Here is a 20,884-nt window from a genome sequence, read left to right as displayed (position 1 = left end):
ATGTTGAATATTTCATCTTTTCATCTGTGGCCAGGAGGATTCTTGATCATTTTTTTTCTGTTTAGGATATATTTGACAGTGACTGGTATACCTCCCGCAGTCTCATTGGAGGAGCTGATATTATTGTGATTAAATACTCTGTCAATGACAAGACTTCATTTCAAGACTTAAAGGACAGTTATGTTCCAATGATAAAAAAGGCATTAAACCACTGTTCAGTTCCAGTAATAATTTCTGCTGTTGGTGCAAGAAAAAACGGTATGTATCTGATCTGCTGAAGTTATAGTTAAAATATCACTTGGAAGTGAGATATGTAGTAATTTCACAAGAAGCTGATTGCTTTTCCAGGTCTCTAACACGCACAATTAGTCCGTCAGAATGACAGTAATATGCTTATGTACTGTGGTTCTGTAGGCTGGCATGTAGGCGGGAACATTATGCTTAATTAACCCTGGTGACAAAAGGCTTCCTATCCTGCCCTGACCTCTACAGCAACTCTTTTTGTGAAGTCATCATACATGGGGATTTAGTCTATCACTTGGGCTTAAGAGGCATGAGTCTGAGCGTATGAGATGAGCTCTATAGCTACTCGCTCTTTCTGTCCACGCTGCAGGTATCAAGTATCTCTAGCACATGACATGAAACTCAGTGCATCAGCTTGCAGTCACCCATGAGAGGTGAATGCCAAATGTCAGCCCAAATTACTTTTACTTAACACGTTTGACTAAAAAAATGTTTCTGAGCATCCCACCTACTAAGAGTGAAGGATGAGATTTATGAGAACATTCATAAACAACATGAGGTTTATATTCCGTGGACATAACATTCAGTTTTGCCAGAACCTACTTGCATATCCATACTCAGTGATGGAGAAAGGATTTTTAAGGAACTCAGTTAAAACTGTATAATTGTTATTGCCTCTAGTAAACCACAAGCAGTAACAAGATGTTTTTATGCTCTGATTTATACCATGGTAATAAATCTGCCATCTGTAAGGTCTTGATGAGGTGGTGCTGGGCTTCCCCAGCTCCTTCTCTTACCTGCTTTTGCTATTTGAAGTACAGGTGCCTGCCAGCCTGGCAGACTGCTGCTGGCATTTTCCCTGTCCAGTTTTTCCATGCCTCTCTCCTTGAACAAGCTCAGTGTGGGAGAGGTCTGGCTGCGACCCACTTGGGCTCACAGAGAGCCCTTTTGTTTCCGAGCAGTATGTGTGAGCGTTGCAGCTTGCTTGCACAATTACTAAGAGCTTAATCCTTTGTCGCAGCAAGTACTGCTGCCAAAAGAAATAAAAAAGGCTGTGTTAATGCATGCTATCCATGGGTCAGAGCAGTGGAAACTAGTTTAGAGCATGTGCATGGTATCTGAACTCACATTTTTACAGGTAGGTTCTTACAGGCGTTTAGCAGAGTTGCGCTTGGATGGCCAGTAGATTTTAATCAGGTTTTTTATAGTCTTCAAGAGCACATATCTTGGCATTAAGATATGCAAAATATATGTGAATGAGCTGTACTCTGCTGCATGTATGTGCTCACAGCAGCTGGGACAGCCAGTGGAAAATTTTCCATAGCTGAGAGCTGCGTGAACAGGTTGCAGTGCAACAGGCTGGAGGGTGACAGTAATGAATGGCGGTGCCTGCAGGCCAGAACAGTGCATGTGGACACAAGGGCACATAGGACCCAACCCAAACCAGATTTCTGAACGCCCTACTTGACTTCTGTGCAGATTTCAGAACTTCCTACTCAAATTCTCTGCCTCGCACTGAATTTAAATTGAATGTAAATGGCATTTAAAACAATGCTAATGTAGAATAAACTGGGCTGTATAGTATTTTGAATACTATTTTGAACCAATTACAAAGAAATTGTTCATTTAGCCGTGATTATAGATTTCTTACTAGAAAATAACTGCTCCCACTTCCTGCTTTGTTACTGTCTGAGCAGAACATCTTTACGACTCTTTGGGAAGTATTCCAATTGCTGGAGCGCAGTGGCTCACCCATGTCCCTGTTTCTTCCCAGCAGTGCCCTGTACATGCCCGCTGTGCAATCTGGACAGGAGGAACTGCGTCTCCACCTCCGAAGGGGCCCAGCTGGCCAAGGAGTTTGGAGCCACCTACCTGGAGCTGCATGCTCTCAATGACTTCTACATACAAAAATACTTCGGAGGCGTGGTGAGTGTGGCACAGTTCAGTCCAACACTGAGCTCAGACCTGGGCTACAGCTGCAGCTGAGTGGGTCACCTCCATACGTCCCTTCCAACCTGATAACTCTGTGATGTTCTGATTATTATTTTTTTAACTTTCATCTCTTGATCCTTCACCGTTGTCCCGCTTGTAAAATGAAAATGATAAGGTTACTAAGGTGACTGATTTTTTAGCATATTATTGTGGTCTCTCAGTTCTCATTCAAGCCTTATGGGGAGTTGGTGAAAGAACTGGGATTGTTCAATTTGGAGAAGAGGAGAGTAAGGGTGGGGGTGTATTGCTCTGTACAATTCGCTGAAATGAGGTTTTAGGGAGGTAGGGGTCAACCTCTTCCCTCAGGTATCAGCAATAAGACAAGCGGTAGTGGCCTCAAGTTGTTCCAGGGGAGGTTCAGTTTGGATGTTAGGGAAAATTTCTTTTCAGAAGAAGTGGCAATGCACTGGCACAAACTGCCCAGGCAGGTGGTGAAGTCATGGTCCATGGAGGTGTTCGATACATGTGTGGCTGTGGCACAGAGAGACAGAGTTAGCGGGCACGATAGAGATAGACTTATGGTTGGACTTAGTGATCTTAGTGGTCTTTTCCAGATTTAATGATTCAGTGATTTTAATCCCAAGCAGAAGCCAGTGTCAGCTGCAGTAAACTCAAATGAGGCAGAAGCTGAAAAGCTTGTTAAATACATTTCACCTATAACCAGCATTTTCATTTTTCATTTTTTTTGGGTGCAAGGAGATCCACTAAGCAGTTTCAAACTTCCAGATTTATTTGTCTTCTCCATAAAATTATTTCAGCTTAATGTTTAACTTCAGTTTTATAAGATGTTTCAAACAGCATTTTAAAAATAAATGTATCTTTTATTCACTTCTCTGGTAGCATTAGGGTTTGGAGAAAAAAAAATCAGTTGTTTGGTACAGTGATTTCACATGATCTTTATGATAGTCCCTGATGTAATAATGCAGTGTTTTTCCATGGGGCTTGATAGTCATTTGAAATATCTGACACATAGATTATTCGATTTTTATTGGATACATTCATTTCTGGTTAAAAACAAGGAATCCTCTCTACGTCTTGTCCAAGCAGGTCTGCTGGTTTTTATAAAGTACTGTGCGCATCTTGGATGCTAGAAGTGTTTAACACCTCCTTTAACTAGAACCAAGTCACCCTTTACACCTCTTTGCTCTTATAAAATGGACCATTTCACCTGAAGTATAATTTTATTGCAGTGATCATGCTTGCTGTGTGCTGTGGTAAAACAAACCGTGCTCACACAGATCATATTGTAATGTGATTTTTCCAGAAGGCACACTACAGCAGGATGTCCAACCTCTTGGCTTCCCTGGGCCACACAGAGTAAAGAGGAATGATCTCAGATTGCATATAATATATACAATGTAGTTAATGTCAATAAGTAACAAAACTCATTTTTTTTAATATATTTTTCATTAAAAGATAGAAAAAGAGGACAAAAAAAACATAAAACTAGTGGATTGGACGTATATGCCTTATGACATTGTGTGGTGCTGGTTAGTTATAAGCTGAAGAGCTCATGTATGGCTTTGTTATCTCCATTACTTGCTCGTTATTGTTACTCACTGAGTCTAATTATTCTCTGTAATTGTATAATTTGCAACCACTGGAAGTTGATAAATTGAATATCTTCATGCCTGTCATTTTTGGGGAGATTGAATACAAGGGGAAAAAAGCACTGCCATTTGAATAAATAATCTTTTAAATTATTCTAATTCCAATTAAGTTTGGTACATTATATTGATAAAGAAGTGCTAGGACTCTGGCAACCTGGATAACCGTTTGTAATGGCAGCCAGTTTTCAGTCCTCCATATAGCATCCACTCATTGTCCTTAGTTTCAAGTCTAGTTTGTTCTTAAATTAATAGGACTTTTTAAAAATATGCTTTATGTTCTAGCTGGAATATTTTATGATCCAAAGTTTGAATCAGAAGTCATCTGAAAAAATGAAGAAGAGAAAAAAGATCCAGAAGTGCCAGCGAGTGCAGCCACCTCAGCTGGAACAGCCAGGTGCTGGCCAATGTTTGGTCTCTGCTGTGTGTCTGGAGTTCTTTAAGCAATTAGCATTTTGTGGTAATTATTCTGAGCTGTGCTACCTGTCATAAGCTATTCTGGTTATGTTGCTCTATTTGGGCAGTCGCTCAGTGCTGGTTTAATTAATGTGAGGAGAACTATGCAGTGTTGCAGTGGACCTTTAATATATTTTAGACAAAAATAGGTGTCATTTTCACATATACTTGACAAAAAAAAAGATGAATGTACATATTAGTACAAGCTTTATGTAAAAGATTTACAGATAAATTAAAAAAGGCGGTCATTAGCTAATGCTTTGTTGTAGGATTTTAGCAAGTAACTTTTTTATGTGCTAAAAATAAAACAAGGAAAAAGTGTGTACAGCTACAATTGAGCTCCTGCATCTAGTTTCCAAGCACACATCTGATGCACACATCCAGTGCAATAATTATTGACAAGTGTTTACCTTTCAGGATGTATTTATCTTTTCTTGTACGTACTAAAAGTCTCTCTGATTATGATGTTTGGGATTCGTGGCCGAGGTTTGTTTTGAACTTGAGTGCCATAAGAGGTTTTGTAAGAGGGTGGATATCTTTCACTGAACATGTTCTACTGGATATTTCCACTGTTTAGCAATTTACTGAAAGTATTGAAATTACATGTAAGATATTTTCTTACCAATTTTTTTTTTGAAAAATTGTCCTTGATTTGATCAGATTTCTGGGGAGAAAATATTCTGTAGGTAATTGCCACAGTTTTACAGACTGCTTCTTAACTCTCACAGAAAAAATGCCCATTTTAAAGGGCGAAGCCTCTCGCTACGACTCCGACCTGCACAACTTGCTATTCTGCTGCCAGTGTGCAGACGTGGCCTTTTACTCAGAAGACTCCAGCAAAGTGGTGAAAGCTCACAAGGTCATCTTGTGCTCGGTGAGCCACGTCTTCATGTTGCTCTTTGATGTGAAGAGTCCCGCGGACATCCACGACCCCTCCATCCTGCGCACAGCACAGAGCCTGTTTGCAGTGGAGGCTGGGGCTGGGCTGCTCACTCCTCATGGTGTGCCACCATGCAGTGTGCCCGTCAGGGTGGTCGTTAAGGACTCTGTCTTCTGTTCCTGTCTGTCGGACATCCTGCACTTCATCTACTCAGGTACCCTGTGAAAATGGGCCCATCTGCTCGGTTCTGCTCCTACAGCAAATGTCCTGCTCATGAGCACGTACATTAACTGAAGAAGCGTGCTTTAGCTGTCATAGGGTCATGTTGTATTGCTGCACCTACTTTATCCCTTGTGATTACTAGCAACTGAATATGAAAGAAGCCCTTTACTTACATGTTATTTCAAAACTAAACTAGCTGTCATTCCTGATCTAATGAACGAAGCTGAATACTTTACTTAACAATTTCCGCAAGCTAACATCAATTATATTCAAAGCTTTACCAATAAAATAGAACTTGTGACAGTTTCACATTTCAGGGTTTTTAAATATTTTTAGAATACATTACTAAGTAGTAATGTATTCTATTCTGTGTCACATACATAGACTGCATACTCTAAACATGTAGAAGAGAATGCAGGGTCACAGAGATAAAACTGCCTTGTTTTCTCTTCCATGTGGTGGTACCCCAGAGAAAACAGTGATAGCTGGTCTGAAAGCAGAGCACTTCTATACATTTCATGTATTTTGCTATCAATTAAATCTAGGCAGTGGTCTCACCTAAATGAGATAAGCCATCCAGAAATTAAAAGATGCCGAAAAACTCCAACTGTCTTTGAAACTACCACAGCAAAGTGTACAAGGATAAAATTTGTGCTTTTGTAATTTTTCCTTTGACCACTGCCACCTGAACTGCAGTTCAGGTTTGGCAATAATATTATTTACTGCAAATAATTTTTTTTGACAGTTTATGTCATCAGAGCCTTCACAGGCCATCAGAAGGCCATTTTAACTCTGACCAATTCTTGAAATTTTTAGCTCAGATTAATTTTTAAAAGAAAGCTATTGAGATACATAATAGAGTACCACCAGTATGACTCTGAAAGTCAGAAAGAAAGAAATCTTTCGAAAACCATGCTTTTTTAAGTTACCAGTATTCAGAACATGACTGTGCATGGAGCTTTTTTGGTTGAGGCACCTACAAAGCAATTCAGATTCTATGGAAGTCTCATAGATAGCGAGGCATTCGGTGTTGAATGCTTTCCTGCAATATGTGATGATTGAGATGGGAGGAATCACAGAAATCCATTCTGAAAGCAAGAGAGATAACAGAATCACAGAATCATAGAGACCTCTGGAGATCATTTAATCCAATCTTCCTGCTAAGCCAGTTTCCCTAGAGTAGGTTACACAGGAAAGAATCCTGATTCCTCAACCACGCTGTCCATACTTGGTAGCATCACTGCATAAGTCATCTCTAAGTTATCATGAAAACTTGACTGGCAGAACTGCATCTTCTATTTCCTAAGTGAAAATATCCAGCTGATCTATATGCAAAAAATGTCATATCTGCAGGATGTTTTTGACATTGATAGCAAATTTTCTCTGCCTGCTGAGTGCTGTGCCTTGTCTATTTATAAGTCAACTTCACCTGGTTTTCTGACAGGTGCTTTCCAGTGGGAGCGATTAGAAGAAGATATAAAAAAGAAGTTGAAAGATTCTGAAAAAACTGAACATGTCCTTGAGAAGGTTAAATGTATCCTGAAAACTCCGGGGAAGGTACATCTAATACACTTAGGGTGACATGTAGAAACAATTACTGAAGTTCTCAGAAAATTCTTCCTTGTCAATCTGCATTTTACACTCAGTTTAGTTTACTTGGTCTTTTACTGTTTGTAAGTAGGTTGTTATATGAATTTACAACACAGAAGCATAGAGATGCTAAGGTAATGTGCTGAATGAATGTAACCACTAAAAAGCACATAAGTACATCTCCCTACAGGATTACTTTATTTATAGCTTCATGCATTGTCTAAGAGTATGATGATGTGTTCCTAATTCTCATGTAGTAAGGGCTGCCCAGGGGATCTTTACTTTCCTGAGTAGGTGCCAGAAATTTTGCTTCTAAAAGAGATGGAAAGACTTGATTTGCCTTATAAATGTGATGCAGAAATCTGCCTATTGCTTAAGGTGTTCAATTCAGCTAGTGACTTTGCAGTAAAATATTGTTTACATTACGTTAATTGTGCCAATAGAAACTTGCAGTATAAAATTAGTTTTAACAGCCATTTATTTATAGCTTTTATATATTCCCCAGTATTTTAGCACTTACACACAGTATTTCTGTCAGTGTAAATGGGAAGTCGTCTTGAAATCAAGATCAACAGTATAAAGATCAAAAGTAACTGAGCCATTCTAAGCTTCTGATCTCTCAGAGGTAGTCTTGTCAGTCTTAAGCATCCAGAGACAGGTTCACAGGTGTGGGGGAAAAAAAAAAAAAGCCCTGAAATCTTGTAAGATAATAAACCCAGTTTTTTTTTTTTTAATTTGCTTGGGGTTTTTTTGGGGGGGAGAGGGAGGATGGGATTGGATTTTGTTTGTTGTTGTTTTCTTTAGGGCTTTTGTTGTTCAGAATACTTCTATTTCATGTTTAAATTTTTTTCTACAAAACTTTGAGGACTAGAAATGAATTGGGCCTGGGGTTGAAATGGTAAGGAGGGCTGCAGAGTAGCAGATGTTGCTTAATTTCCTCACATAAATGATATCTTGTGATCACTTTTTTTTTTTTTTTTCCCCCCTGTGGTCAACTGTACATGATAACTTTTGTTGATAATTTAATTTGCAGGTAAACAGTTTGCGGGACTGCCAATCTCACCAGATAAAGCGGCTGTACAGTACCTCGCTCAGGCTGTTCTTTAACACGCCTGTCCTGGCAGACGTCATCTTCATAATACAAGGTACTTCTGCTCTTCCATGTCATCAGCAATTCTCCTCTCTGAAAGGAACCGGGAAGTGACAGAAACTGAATAAAAACTGAGAAAATGCGTGCACTTTCCTGCCACTGTTTTTTGCTTATCAGTAGCACTTATCTGAATGGAAGCTTTGGGGCAGTGTTCACACTCAGCAGTTTGTTGAGCCTGGTGTTGTCTGCCTGTGTTGGCACGGGTTGTACCACTCAGATTTATGCATATTTCTGGTAGGCCTAGCAAAATGAGGAGATGCTCCTGAACAGCCCTCAGCTCTCCTTTAGTCTGTAAGTAGCATACATCACAGCACTGTCTCATGGGTAACTTTTTCCAGAAATTAAAAATGCCTTCACTCTTAAACGCAAAAAAGATTATAAAAAGATTTTTAAAATGCATGTTTTTGTGAGAACAAGAATTAGATTGTGTTTTAAATGCTAATGGTTTTCTCATGCCCACTCTTCATGCAGAAGTGGTCTTTTAGAGTTTAATGGTTGTTTGATTATTTTAGATTCGAATCTCAGAGCCAAATACGAAACATTAATCTCTCAAAAAATAAGCAGATGGGGACAGGCAGATACCTTCTAAATGTTCTGTTTAATAATGTTGTAAAAGCTAAAAAAAAAATAATCTTTGAAAATGAGAACAAAATCGTAATATTGAATCTAATGACGTGAGCAGTTCAGCTCAGTGACCCATTCCTGAGAGTCTCTGTGGGAATTCGATGAAGCCGTACTACTATTGTATATTTTACAGAACAAAAATTACTGCCAATTGACTCAGCTTGTACCTTTTTAAAAAAGCACACTTGTCCAATAGGAAAATGTAGGCTTATTTTTTTAATATCTGATAAATCCTCCAGGATTTTTCACTAATTCAAAAATCACAGTTATTACATTAAAACTGAGTAGTTACCAAGTGATACTCAATTTAGTATAGTCGGTAGTGCAGCTCAGGAGGATAGGAAAAAGAAGCACAAGTGAATAGAAAGAGAACAAAAATGAGGAAATGGCAGATGTTGTGAAAATGTTGGGTAGGTGGCAAGGTTGTATTTGAGGAGGAAGTTAAAACTGACTTATGTGTAGGTGCATGTGCTATACTTATCTTAGCTGTCAGTTGGCGTGCTTCTTACAATTTGATGAAATTACATACCTCTGACTCAAGTCCTCATTTTTTTGGTGGTTGCTGTCCCGCCAACGTTTGTCTGTCAGGCTGGACTGCTGAGTTCAGCTGAACTCTGAGGAAGTCTGGGTGTTGGCACTGATGTCTGAGACAATAGGCACGTTCAAGAGGAGGCTGCAAGACCCCGCTGGTTACTGTGTCTTGCAGTAGTGGAGTGCATGATTCACTTGTAAATATTATAAAATGGAATGATGTATGACCACTGTTTTCAAGAGATAACAATCAAGAAATGACATCTAGGTGAAAAAGTTGGTCTAGATAAATTTATGTTGATGTAATGAATTAAACAGAATGTCCTCTGTAATATGTTACCTTCCTCTGTTTTGTGTGGTTATGTGCAAGTTGGACTGGAACACACATTTGTTACCAGTTGGGTTGCTGATGAACATGCAATGAACATCAATGTTTCTGGTTGATAAAATGTTGATCTATTTTGAACACTTGTTAGGAGCAAATTTTAATAAGAAATTTGGTATTTCTTTTTAAGATCTTATCTGGTAGTTGATGCTTGCATTTGCTAGTGGCTATTAGATAAATGTAAACATCTTGAATGGCACAAAACGAAAACATTATTATCTATATGATATTGTTAATTAAAAAAAAATTGCTCATAATCATCATAGTTGATGTGTATACAGTCTGAAAAAAATGCAAGACTTAGCATCAAGATCGTACCATGTGCATAAACTTGTCATGGATCTTTCTCTTGCATCCTCCAGGTGCAACTGTACCAGCCCACAGAGCAGTTCTGGTAGCTCGCTGTGAGGTAATGGCAGCTATGTTTAATGGTAATTATCTAGAAGCAAATAGTATTCTGGTTCCAGTGTATGGGGTTTCCAAAGACACTTTCCTCTCCTTTCTAGAATATCTCTATACCGACTCCTGCTGTCCAGGTAAGAAATTTTTAAAATATATACATTATTCCATGTTGAGTTATTAAGAATGAACGGATAGAAAGTGATGCAGCATTTATTGCATTAAGAAATAACAGTAGGTTGCTGGATAATGTCTCAAGAAAAAAAATGTTGATGATAAAAAATAAATCAAACTTATTCAAGTATTATTCAAGTATTCCTTGGAACAGATTGCCCAAGGAGGTTGTGGATGCCCCATCCCTGGAGGCATTCAAGGCCAAGCTGGATGTGGCTCTGGGCAGCCTGGTCTGGTGGTTGGCCACCCTGCACATAGCGGGGGGTGTTGAAACTAAATGATCATTATGGTCCTTTTCAACCCAGGCCACTCTATGATTCTGTGCTTTCAAAACCAATATGCAAAGAGGGCAGTGCTGTAAGCATTTTATGCTTACATAGCAAAATTGAATAAAAAGTGTGAAACTTTGTTTCTTGTCCACTAAAACATTCTGAATTTTCTCTTTACACTGAAGTAGTATTACTTTCTAATCCGAATTCTGGGTTTTATTTCAAAATTTTCATTTTGGTTGGCATATATTTTCTGATGCTTTATATAAATAAAGTTAACTTGTAAGAATAACTTACTGATGTACATTAATATCTTACTTGCATATAAAGCACTTCTAATTTTATTTAAACTGGAATGTTTGTCAAGAATAATGAACTAAACTTCCTTATTTCTTATCTTTTGTCTTCTTCAATGAAAGAAAAGCCTTCTTAAATATGAAATGTGAATTAATTACAGATAAACTTCCTTTGATAAAATGAATGATGGCTCTGTATATAATTTTGTTTCTTTTTTTCCTTCTTAAATAATTCTATTTTGCTGTTAGCTTTTTTCGTGGTTCCCTTTTCAGTCCTCCTAACTATCCGTTGAGTTAAATATGCAATCTCTACAGCATTTTGCTGCCTTTCCTCTTCAATCTCTTTTTTGACTGTATTTTCCCTTATAAGTATTACAGATGTTCTCTTTTGAAAGAGAAGTTACAAACTTTCATCATTCTAATTATCACTAGCTTTAAAGAGGTCAGTGGCATTTGACTTAGCATCTTCAAGACATATGAAATTGACTACAGTTTGTTATACTTGCTTTCTAAACATTTACCAACTACTCTTTTTCCTGCTATTTAAATACCTTACCAGGAAAATAGTGATGAAACAAGCATATAATGATAGTAATGAAAAATAAAAAACACAACAGCATTTTGATTTTGTGTTTGTCATTAAACGTTTAAAAGATCAGTCTTTAAAAAGCAGCCATCTTCTCAGATAAGTAAAGTATGTGTAACTGATGTTCTGTTGTTTTTTTTCAGCCAGTATTCTCCAAGCTATGTCCCTCTTGATCTGTGCAGAGATGTACCAAGTAATGAGGCTCCAGCATATCTGTGAGCTCTACATTATCACACAGCTCCAGAGCATGCCTAGTAGAGAACTTGCATCCACAAGCCTCAGCATTGTTAGCTTGCTCAAAAAAGCTAAGGTATTACTTCCTTATAATAAAGAATTTATATATGTTCACTAGGTGGGAGGGAGGGGGAGGATTTTTTTTTTTTAATGGAACTGTTAAAATATTGATTAACTTAACAATTTCACTTCTGAGGGCAAGTGTTGATTTATAATCTGGTGCATAGGAATTTCTGGTCGCACAAGGGTGGCAAAAAAGGGATCTTCCTCAGCCTTTTATTGCAGAATGTGCAGTCATGCCATATTCTGTGCAATTTTCTTCATCAATGACACATTTGGCAGTGATTAAGCTTAATTTCTGCCAAAAGGGTATGTTAAAGGCAACTGAAGATGCACTACCTCCTCTTTTAGTCAAAAAGGTAAATTGTATTATATCCAACTGCCACAGAGAAGAAATAGCATCATGCCTCATTTGTAAAGTGAGAAAAAAGCAAATTTAAATGATAACATCTGGGAGATACCTATCTATATAAGCAACATGTTTTTTAAACTGTAGTTTCTAAAAAGCAGTCTTTAAAAAATGTTTTCCTTTTGTATCTATGCTTGAGTGAATGTGTAGAGATTCCCAGAAATTAAAATGTCTCATCAACTTTTTAACTGTGTGTGTTATGGTACTGGCCTTTGTTTCTACTCCTAAATTGGTCCAAATAATCTGAGTGCACCCAGGACTTTCACACAGGAGGAAACACCCAGATTCAGTCCTGCTCCTGAGGGATTAAAGCTGCAGGAGCTACCTAGCACACTGAGGCAACATGGAGGTAGAGGATCTTCCTCACCCTCCTTTTTCTGAAGCTCTGCTACTACACAGAAGCCTAACATTTCAAGATTCATCACCAAAAGAAGACCCAGGGGTTAGTTCAGAGAGCTGAAGGAGGGCAATTTTATTGTTTATTCATGGATCTGTGTCCATTTACATATCTCTGTCAATGTCCCTTTCAACTCCTCTTATTAAAACTTTATTTAATAGAATGCTATGTTAATAGTGGTAATCTGAAATATTTTGTCATGGGAAGTGTGGTTTTTTCTCTTTTCTTTTAGACTCGATAGTATTAAATTGTTGTTTGTATTTCCTTCTTGCAGTTTCACAATTCTGATTGCCTTTCCACTTGGCTTCTTCATTTTATTGCCACTAACTACCTCATCTTCAGTCAAAAGCCTGAATTTCAAGATCTTTCAGGTAGCTGTTTCCAGATTACTTTTTAAAAATACATATTTTAAAATTCTGCTAAGGCCAAAAGTGAGATTCTGAATAATAATACTTCTGCATGAAAAGATGACTAGGAACTTTTCTCGATATACTGTGTAGAACAATCCAAAATCTGTTGAAACCAGATGATCCACCACCTCATTGTGAGTCGCACAATGAGACACATAAAGAGCAGCACAGTAAGCACTCATACATTTGTCTTTTTATTCCTGTTGTGATGACCTGCATAGCCAATCCCTTCTGTCTCTGAATCAGCTTAGGCACTTTGATCATCACATGACATCCCTTTCATGCTCTTATACATATAAGCTTGTTTAGCCTGTACCCATTATTGAAACTATTGAGTCACTCCCAGTATGTGCTGTGTAAAGATGTGGAGTTTTTTGTAGGTAGACAGCAAGATTCTTCTAGTACTATCCAGCAGATATTTTGAAATCAACTACATTTAATTAACAAACACTGAAGTAAATAAACCCAGACTCTTCCTGGGAATTGGTACTTATTTTCCAATACAGAGTATATTTGTATCCTGACATGAAGTTTTAGATTTGTCCATTGCCTACTTTTTTTTAATCTTTTTTATCACTCTGATTAAAGTGTTCTTGACAGCTGCAACTCTTTCCATTTCAACAAAAATTGATTAAAAGTCTTCTTTCCTCATTTGCAAGATCTACATATTGCAAGTTTTAAGTATGTAAGACTTACAGACTTACATACATGTGTGATGACCGATGGCTTCTGATTGTTACAAACAGAGAAAGGAGAGCTGGGTCTTCCTTGCTTCTTTTGGACCTGAGTTTCATCCTTCAGTGGGCCATCTGTCCCTCTTCTGAAACATCCATTTTGCACAGTCAGAAATGGATGATGAGTGAGAAAAGAGCAGCTGTGCTGGTGGTTGTAATTCACATGGTGGTTCATGGTTTGATCCTCTGCCTTCTGATTCAAGTGTCAGAGTATGTTTGAACTGCACTTGCTACAGGGCTTCAGTTTCAACTACTCCGAGGTTCTCGTGAATGTGTAGAAATCAGGGTTTTCCCTCAGTTTGGTGGAAGTGGGAGCTGCCTCTGGCTTTCTGTACTTTGTACTGAGGTACAAGAGAACAAAGACCCAGTGGCTTATGGGTCACTGCAGGGATTCATCCAGGCAGAGCTACCTTCCCATTTTATAGTGGGATAACAATTTTATGGGGCTGTTGTTGCTAGAATCATAAAATCACAGAATTATTAAGGTTGGAAAAGACCACTAAGACCATCTAGTCCAACCGTCAGCCTGTCCCTACCATGTCCACTAACCATGCGTTTCTTGAACACCTCTAGGGATGATAATTCTACAACCTCTGTGGACAGCCTGTTAAGCAGCCTGTTACTTCATTTGTTTTCCCCTATTGTATTCTGAATCAGAAAACTGAAAATTCTAACCCTCTTCTCATATTTAGAAAGGTGCTGCTACCTCATTCACAACTGCATCTGATACTCAGACCTACATAGGCAGACCCTAGCATAGTCCACATTCACTGACTTTTGACACTCAAATTACTTCTTAGTACTACCAGAGCACTGTCAGACAGGATACTGATATATGGAAAGTTTTTTCTACAGGTTTTAGGGCTGATGCTGCTTCTAAGTGTCAATAGCAGTAAAATTTTTATTAGAGGATTGTTTTCTGCTGTGGAAAGTTGTAAGGGTGCTTCTGCTTGCATATGCAGTTACCCAGGTGTATATCAGTTTGTACAAACTTGCTATGTCACTGTAGAAGTGATGCTTTTAACGGTCAGGATATGCTCTGACAATGCCCAAATAACTTGGGGATGAGCTGTAGAGTATCACCATGCCATATGTCTGCTGAGCCATTGCTTGGAGTTTCCTCCATGCCTTCACCATGTGTAAAGCACCCAGAGCTGGTGTAGCTGTTGGTTTTTGGAGGTTTCTGAAATTGCTGGTTGTGACTGGTACCCAGTTGGCTCAGCCTCTGGTGGAAAGCAACCATGGATCTACTTGGGGGAAAAGGGCATCCACAGAGTTGGCTGGTAGTCCTTGAAGTTTGCTATCAGCATGTATGGTAGTATTCCCTTTGCTTTTCTCTTTCCTATGAGCCACTTCCATACAACTCATTGAGAGATCAGCATGTCCCACTCCATCAAACTTACACTGAGAAAGATGGAGGCAAGAAATGAGGGTGCAAATGTAAAAACATATGCACCAGGTGAAAACATTCTGATCTGGCTTGCAGGACACCAGTACTCTTACAGGCACAGCCCTGATGGAAACTCACTGGTAGCTGGCAGCAGTTACTGGTAGGTGACCTGTATTATTCAGAACACCATCACATAACATCATCTTTAGTTTCAAGGAGAACAGTGGAGCATGAGGGAGCTGATTACTAGTACCTTTTCTGTGGGTGAAATACTGAAATCTTCAAAGGCACCCCTGCATTCTGCAGAAGATAAACAAAAGATATTGCCTATTGCCTGTTACTAATATACCTTCCTATTGCTTGTTACTGATGTAACTTCCCTGCCTAACTGCTTTTCAAGATCTCTTCTGTACTTTGGTCTCTGTCCCACTTCGTCTGAGACTGATGCTGGATGATTTGGGTATGGCTGGAGGGTAGGGATGAAAATGCATACTTGTGCAAAAGCAAAGAGATTTTACCTAAGTACTGTGACTAATGACTGTTATGTGATGTTATGGTGTCAGTGACAGAAAATGTGGAATGAAAGACAAAAATCTTGCTAACTTGTTAACTAACCTCTTCACCTTGTTTTTTGTAGTCTCAAGACAAACTACTGGCATAGAGATTGAAATACCCTCCTTTATAGTGTTTCAGCATGGAAAAGATCCTGTGGCTGATTCTCATGTTTAGTTATCTTCTGAGGATAAAGAATATCCTTCTTTAGGATGATCTTCCTTCTCTCTTTAGTAACATCTGTTTTATTATGAAACATATTTATTACTGATAGTAGCAAGACAACAACATCTAAAAACTTTTACATTATGTATTCTACAGTAAGATCTAGACAAAAGATACAACAGTAATTTCAACTTTACTATTTTATTTGCACTTCTATCCATGATGTTTTTAAACAAATTTGAGAAACTTTTTGCAGCCTGTGCATTCATGCCTGTTCATGTATTATGGTTAATTCATTTATTGCTTTGTTTAGTGGAGGAGCGCAGTTTCGTAGAGATGCACAGATGGCCATCCAGTATGTACCTGAAGCAACTTGCTGAATACAGGAATTACATCCACTCTCAGAAATGCCACTGCACAGTAATGTAAGGAGACTGAACATACTGGAAGTGCATCTCAGCTGGGAAATGGAAAATGGGGATCATGTGAAGTACAGTAAATGTATCAGCAGCAAAAATGAACACTGATGTGCCCTTGAACACTGTATGCAGTACTGTAGCACACTTACTAATATGCTTCAATTTGGTAATAAATGATTCTGCTTTTTTTTCCTTGAAGCTGTAGGAAATGTATCATGAAGAATTTTTGAGGGATGAGGATTTCACATTTACAGGGTTTAAACTGGGTCATGTCATGACTGACATCCGTTCCACTTTTTAATCGGATGTCATAGTCATTTTCAGCTGTTAAGGTGTTGAAATTGTATTTTTTTTCTAGATCTGTGTGTAATAATAGGAATAAGATCATCACTGCTTGGATGCTGAGAGGCCAACTTGTAATATCTCAGAATACTAAAATTTACTGCAATTTATTGGTTTGCAAAATAAAGAGTGAGATTAATATATGCTTCAGTAAGCTTTAATTTTCTACTCGAAGTTAAATTTGTCCCTTCTTTCAGTAGGAATCTTATAGTCATATAATCAGACATTTTAATCCTGGGAAATGCTTATGCATCAGTATATTCTTTAGTGCCTGCCAAATGTCTAGAAATAAAAATACTTTTTCCTCCCAGTAAGTAAGATAAGACAGTCTGCTTTCATAATCTGTAGAGCACTTTTGTTAATGAGGTCATACCGTATGTCCATACTTTCTGAATGCATGGTTACTTTCTCAGATACAAGAAGTGAATCTTGAATACTGTGCAAAGGATGACTCTTCAACAGCAGACAGCCTTTAAGAGTATGTTCTTTGGATCACGGATCTGAATTATTCATTTCTCTTACCATTAATATTGTAGTATGTACTACTGTTATGAGAAATGAACCCAACATTTACACTGAGAATATCTATCTGAGTGTAGCATTATTATCAGTCTTCTTGTACTTTTTTTTCCAATTCCACTTTGCCATTTACCCTTAGTCTTATTTTGTGTTATCTGAGCCTAGAAAGACAAAAGAAAGACAAAGAAAAAATACGGAGTGTTTCCCCAAATTTCAGAAAAGAGTATCTCAGATGTACCAGGAAAATGTCTGTGAGATGAAGATGGAACTGCAAATTGCTGGAGCTGAATCCTTTCTGCTTATATGATCATTTTTTTCTAACATTTCATTAAATTTTCGTAGGCAAATTTTTCTTTTCAAATTCCACGCTAGAATCAAAGGAATGTTGTTTCTTTCTGGCCATGTTTTGCATAAAGTGGAACAATGTCTTCTATTCTGGGAAAGAGAAAGTAAAATTTTTCTCTTGGCTGACTAGGACAGGCTGGAAATTCTAAGATTAGTTTATATAAGAATGACAAATCACTTTCAGTTTTAGCTTTTCACGAAACCCTGGAGTTCATTAAAAGACAAGATATCACTGCATCTTGCACATACATAGGGCATTACATTGCTTTTTCAAGATCACTGGAAAAAAAATGAAAAAAAAAAAGATTAGGAAAGTAATATGTATTGCACTTGAATTAACAGAAAGGGTTTTTTTCCTAATTATGTCATTTACCTTAAAAGCATAAATTAGCTGGCTAGATAGGAGTAAAACTTGTATTTTATCTGGGCACAAAGTCATGAACAAAAGTGGGCACAGCTGAACTTTAGCTTGCCTAGATGCCTGGCTGCATGCTCAGTCAGTGCGTGCTTCTGTATCAGCAGCCAGCTCAATCGCTGATGATATGGTTTTATGACTCATACTGATTTCTTGTATAAAACTAAGGCAAATTTATGTGAATGTCTGACTGTATTGCATGCGGTCCTAAATTTTTAATGCTTTGAAAGCTTTCCCAGTCTTATTTTGCTAGAAGTTAGTATTTTGCCAGTAATTTAAGTTACGATATGATGAAATACTATTTTTAACTTTATGCAGATGTTTTATAGACATTTAAGTAGGCTTAATGGATATATGAACTTTGTATCCAACCAACATTTTGATATTGTGGTTATCACAGGTTTTATATGGAGAAACCAGGCAGTGTAAAGATATTTATTATTTATTCACAGGTTTACCGCATAATATTATTCAGGCATTAAGACAGCTTTCCACCTTACTGAGTATCCCCATAATGCCACCTGTATCAGGTGGAGATATGTTAACCTTGCAAATATAGAACATGAGAGAAATTTAAATTCTTAGAGTAATTGTAATTGCTAATTCTCACTTTTATTTTGTGTGATGATTTTCTGTAGAAATGTGTTTATCCTAAAACTATTTTTAAAACGGATATCTTGACATTAGCTGAGAGTAGATCACGATGCTTGGTTAGTTGCTGATAGTATTTTTTTAGTATTCTGATAGACAGTACAGTACAGAGATCATGGATCAGAAATTATTGCCCTATTGAATTTGTATTTGTGAATAGCTTTGTATGAATAATATGTTAGGATCTTTGATATGGCATAAAGAAAAATTTAGGAAGCAGCTGAAAAGAGTTATTTAAACAAGTGGATTTGAAAAGGCAGAGGAAAGCTGATATGTTATTACTGTAGGAAATTATTGCTCAAGATGTTTTACAGGTAATCCACAGAGTTATCCTATTAGTAGCATCCTGTTCACTTTAAAATAGACTTGCTAAGTTCTGATAAACAACCTACTATAAAGTGAACTTGTTTTTGATTTTGTAACAGCCCCAGAATTTTTTTTCTCTGTGAGAACTAGGATTTGCATCTAGACAGAACCCACAGAACCAGCAGCTGCCTCAACATGATGGCATTCTAAGCTACATTTCTTACACTGCCCTGGGGACGGCAGGCAGAGACACAAATGTCTTGATGCCAACTCATGAGGGTTGCACAGGTCCCAGCATCTCCTGACTCCAAGAGCACTGGGAATGTTGGGCTCAAGGAAACGCAGGTGGTGAATGTGGGTAACCTTAGGCAGTAGCTGAGCAGATTTCAGAGGGTTTGAGATTACAGTGTTGGACAGACATTTAGATGGAAATTTGACTTCTGAGTCCTTCATTGGAGATAGATCTTGAAATTCTCTTTTAGAAGTGGAATTGTGTAAGTAATAGATTACACCGTATAATTTTCGCCATGTATATGTGTATGCTTGTCCCAACTCAGCACTAAGACCTATACAGACTGATAAAAAACATTTCTGCACTAATAATGTTTTCCATAGTATAATTAAAGAATTTCTGCTGTAGTCCATTAGGTGTTAGTGTATTTGATTTTGGAAAACAGACTTAGAAGAAAAAAACATTATTTCATTATGCATATGCTTGTTCTTTCAATATGCCATGACTAAATGTACATGCTATTAGATTTAATATTTAAAATTTTGCTACAAAATAAAAAGATTTTCTCTAGTCATTCTCATGATTATTGTCTCATTTGTGTTACATTTGTGATTACTGTTGGAAATATTTTGATAGCTTATAAAATTACCATTTATGCCTGATGTGATAAGTGAGGGAAAAAATAAGTAACTTTTTACTGCAGTATTTCCCAGACCCTAAATTAAGGCCCTCTCCATTCAGTGACGTTTTCTCCCTCTTCATGTCAATCTGAGATGAATTCTTTAAGTTTAGGTGAATAGTTCTGTGTTAGACCAAAAGGATTTAGCTACTTATTCATTTCTGAAGTTACAGTCACATTGCCATTTAGATTATAAGCCATTCTCTAACAAGCCCAGACACTGTCTTCACTGATTCATATAAAGAGAACAAGAAATGTGTAAAGTATTTTGCATAGCTTTTCTTGCTAGTGATGCAGCAAAGAGCAAGTGATCTGTCTCATCAGCTCCCAACAATCTTATTATTTGCAGAAAATGAGATGAGACAGAGCTGAGCAATTACAAAAAGCAGCTCCACTATTCCTCTGAGTAAGAGGCAGGAAGGTCTCAGTATTGCAGCTCTATCTGAAAAGCCAAACAATTTATTGCTTGCTAATTGAGGGACGCACGTAACACACTAGAAATAACTCAAAATGAATTCCAAGTACTTCTCCCCAGAGAGGGCAACTGCCCAAGCACCTCTCTGCAACAAATGTAGCCTCTCCAATGGTTTCTTTACCATGGAAAACAAGAGCTGCTGCTCTGTGTTTTGCTGCAGCTCAGGAGGGCCACGCAGGTCTTTTACAGAACCACAGAATTACAGAATGGTTGAGGATGGAATGGACATCTGCAGATCATCTGGTCCAAACTCCCTGCTCAAGTAGGAACCCCCAGAGCACATTACCCAGGATTATGTCCATATGGTTTTTTGTCTCCACGGAAGGAGACACAACAACATCTCTGGGCAGCTTGTCCCATTGGTCAGTCACTATTACAATAAAGAAGTACTTTCTGGTGTTCAGAAAAACAGGGTAGCTCTAGCTCACATCTGTGCAGCAGGGCCACGGCATTACTGGTTGGGACTCGACAGGTGCAGTGGATGTGGAGGAGACGGGCAAAGACATGAAAGTTAGACAGAATGTGAGTTAGATGTATTTATTGAATTTCAGTCTCATCCGTTTGAAGAAGGGTTAGAAAGAAAACAGGAAATTTCTTTGGCTCACCAGAAGCAAGAAGCAACATGACAGAGAAACAGAAAAGCAAAAACTGGGTAAGCAAAAACGGGATGAGTACAATACCCTGTGAGCTACATGGCAGTGAGAAAGGAGGAGCACAGTGGCTGTGACATAGTAGGAGCCATGCTC

The 20,884-nt window shown here is 38.0% G+C and overlaps 1 protein-coding gene across 4 annotated transcripts in view; it reads left to right on the top strand.

Annotated features, from left to right (window-relative positions):
• The window catches only part of RHOBTB3 (Rho related BTB domain containing 3), a 28,706-nt gene extending 9,152 nt beyond the window's left edge, over positions 1–19,554 (top strand). The window contains exons 3-12 of one of the 4 annotated variants that reach the window (XM_031557359.1): positions 66–258; positions 2,021–2,169; positions 4,128–4,302; positions 5,027–5,392; positions 6,845–6,957; positions 8,024–8,135; positions 10,043–10,216; positions 11,548–11,714; positions 12,779–12,875; positions 16,069–19,554. In XM_031557359.1, the coding sequence (XP_031413219.1) occupies positions 66–258; positions 2,021–2,169; positions 4,128–4,302; positions 5,027–5,392; positions 6,845–6,957; positions 8,024–8,135; positions 10,043–10,216; positions 11,548–11,714; positions 12,779–12,875; positions 16,069–16,184 (1,662 nt within the window). In that variant the 3' untranslated portion in view covers positions 16,185–19,554. Of the gene's footprint in view, positions 1–65; positions 259–2,017; positions 2,170–4,127; positions 4,303–5,026; positions 5,393–6,844; positions 6,958–8,023; positions 8,136–10,042; positions 10,217–11,547; positions 11,715–12,778; positions 12,876–16,068 lie in introns of all 4 variants that reach the window. The other 3 variants (XM_031557358.1, XM_010726036.3, XM_031557360.1) reach the window with 3 other exon arrangements.
• The last annotated feature ends 1,330 nt before the right edge of the window (positions 19,555–20,884 follow it).

The sequence above is a fragment of the Meleagris gallopavo genome, chromosome Z, assembly GCF_000146605.3.
Source record: "Meleagris gallopavo isolate NT-WF06-2002-E0010 breed Aviagen turkey brand Nicholas breeding stock chromosome Z, Turkey_5.1, whole genome shotgun sequence".
Taxonomy (NCBI): Eukaryota; Metazoa; Chordata; class Aves; order Galliformes; family Phasianidae; genus Meleagris; species Meleagris gallopavo.
The sequence above is the reverse complement of the archived record's forward strand: the minus strand, read 5'-3'. Positions and strand labels throughout refer to the sequence as shown.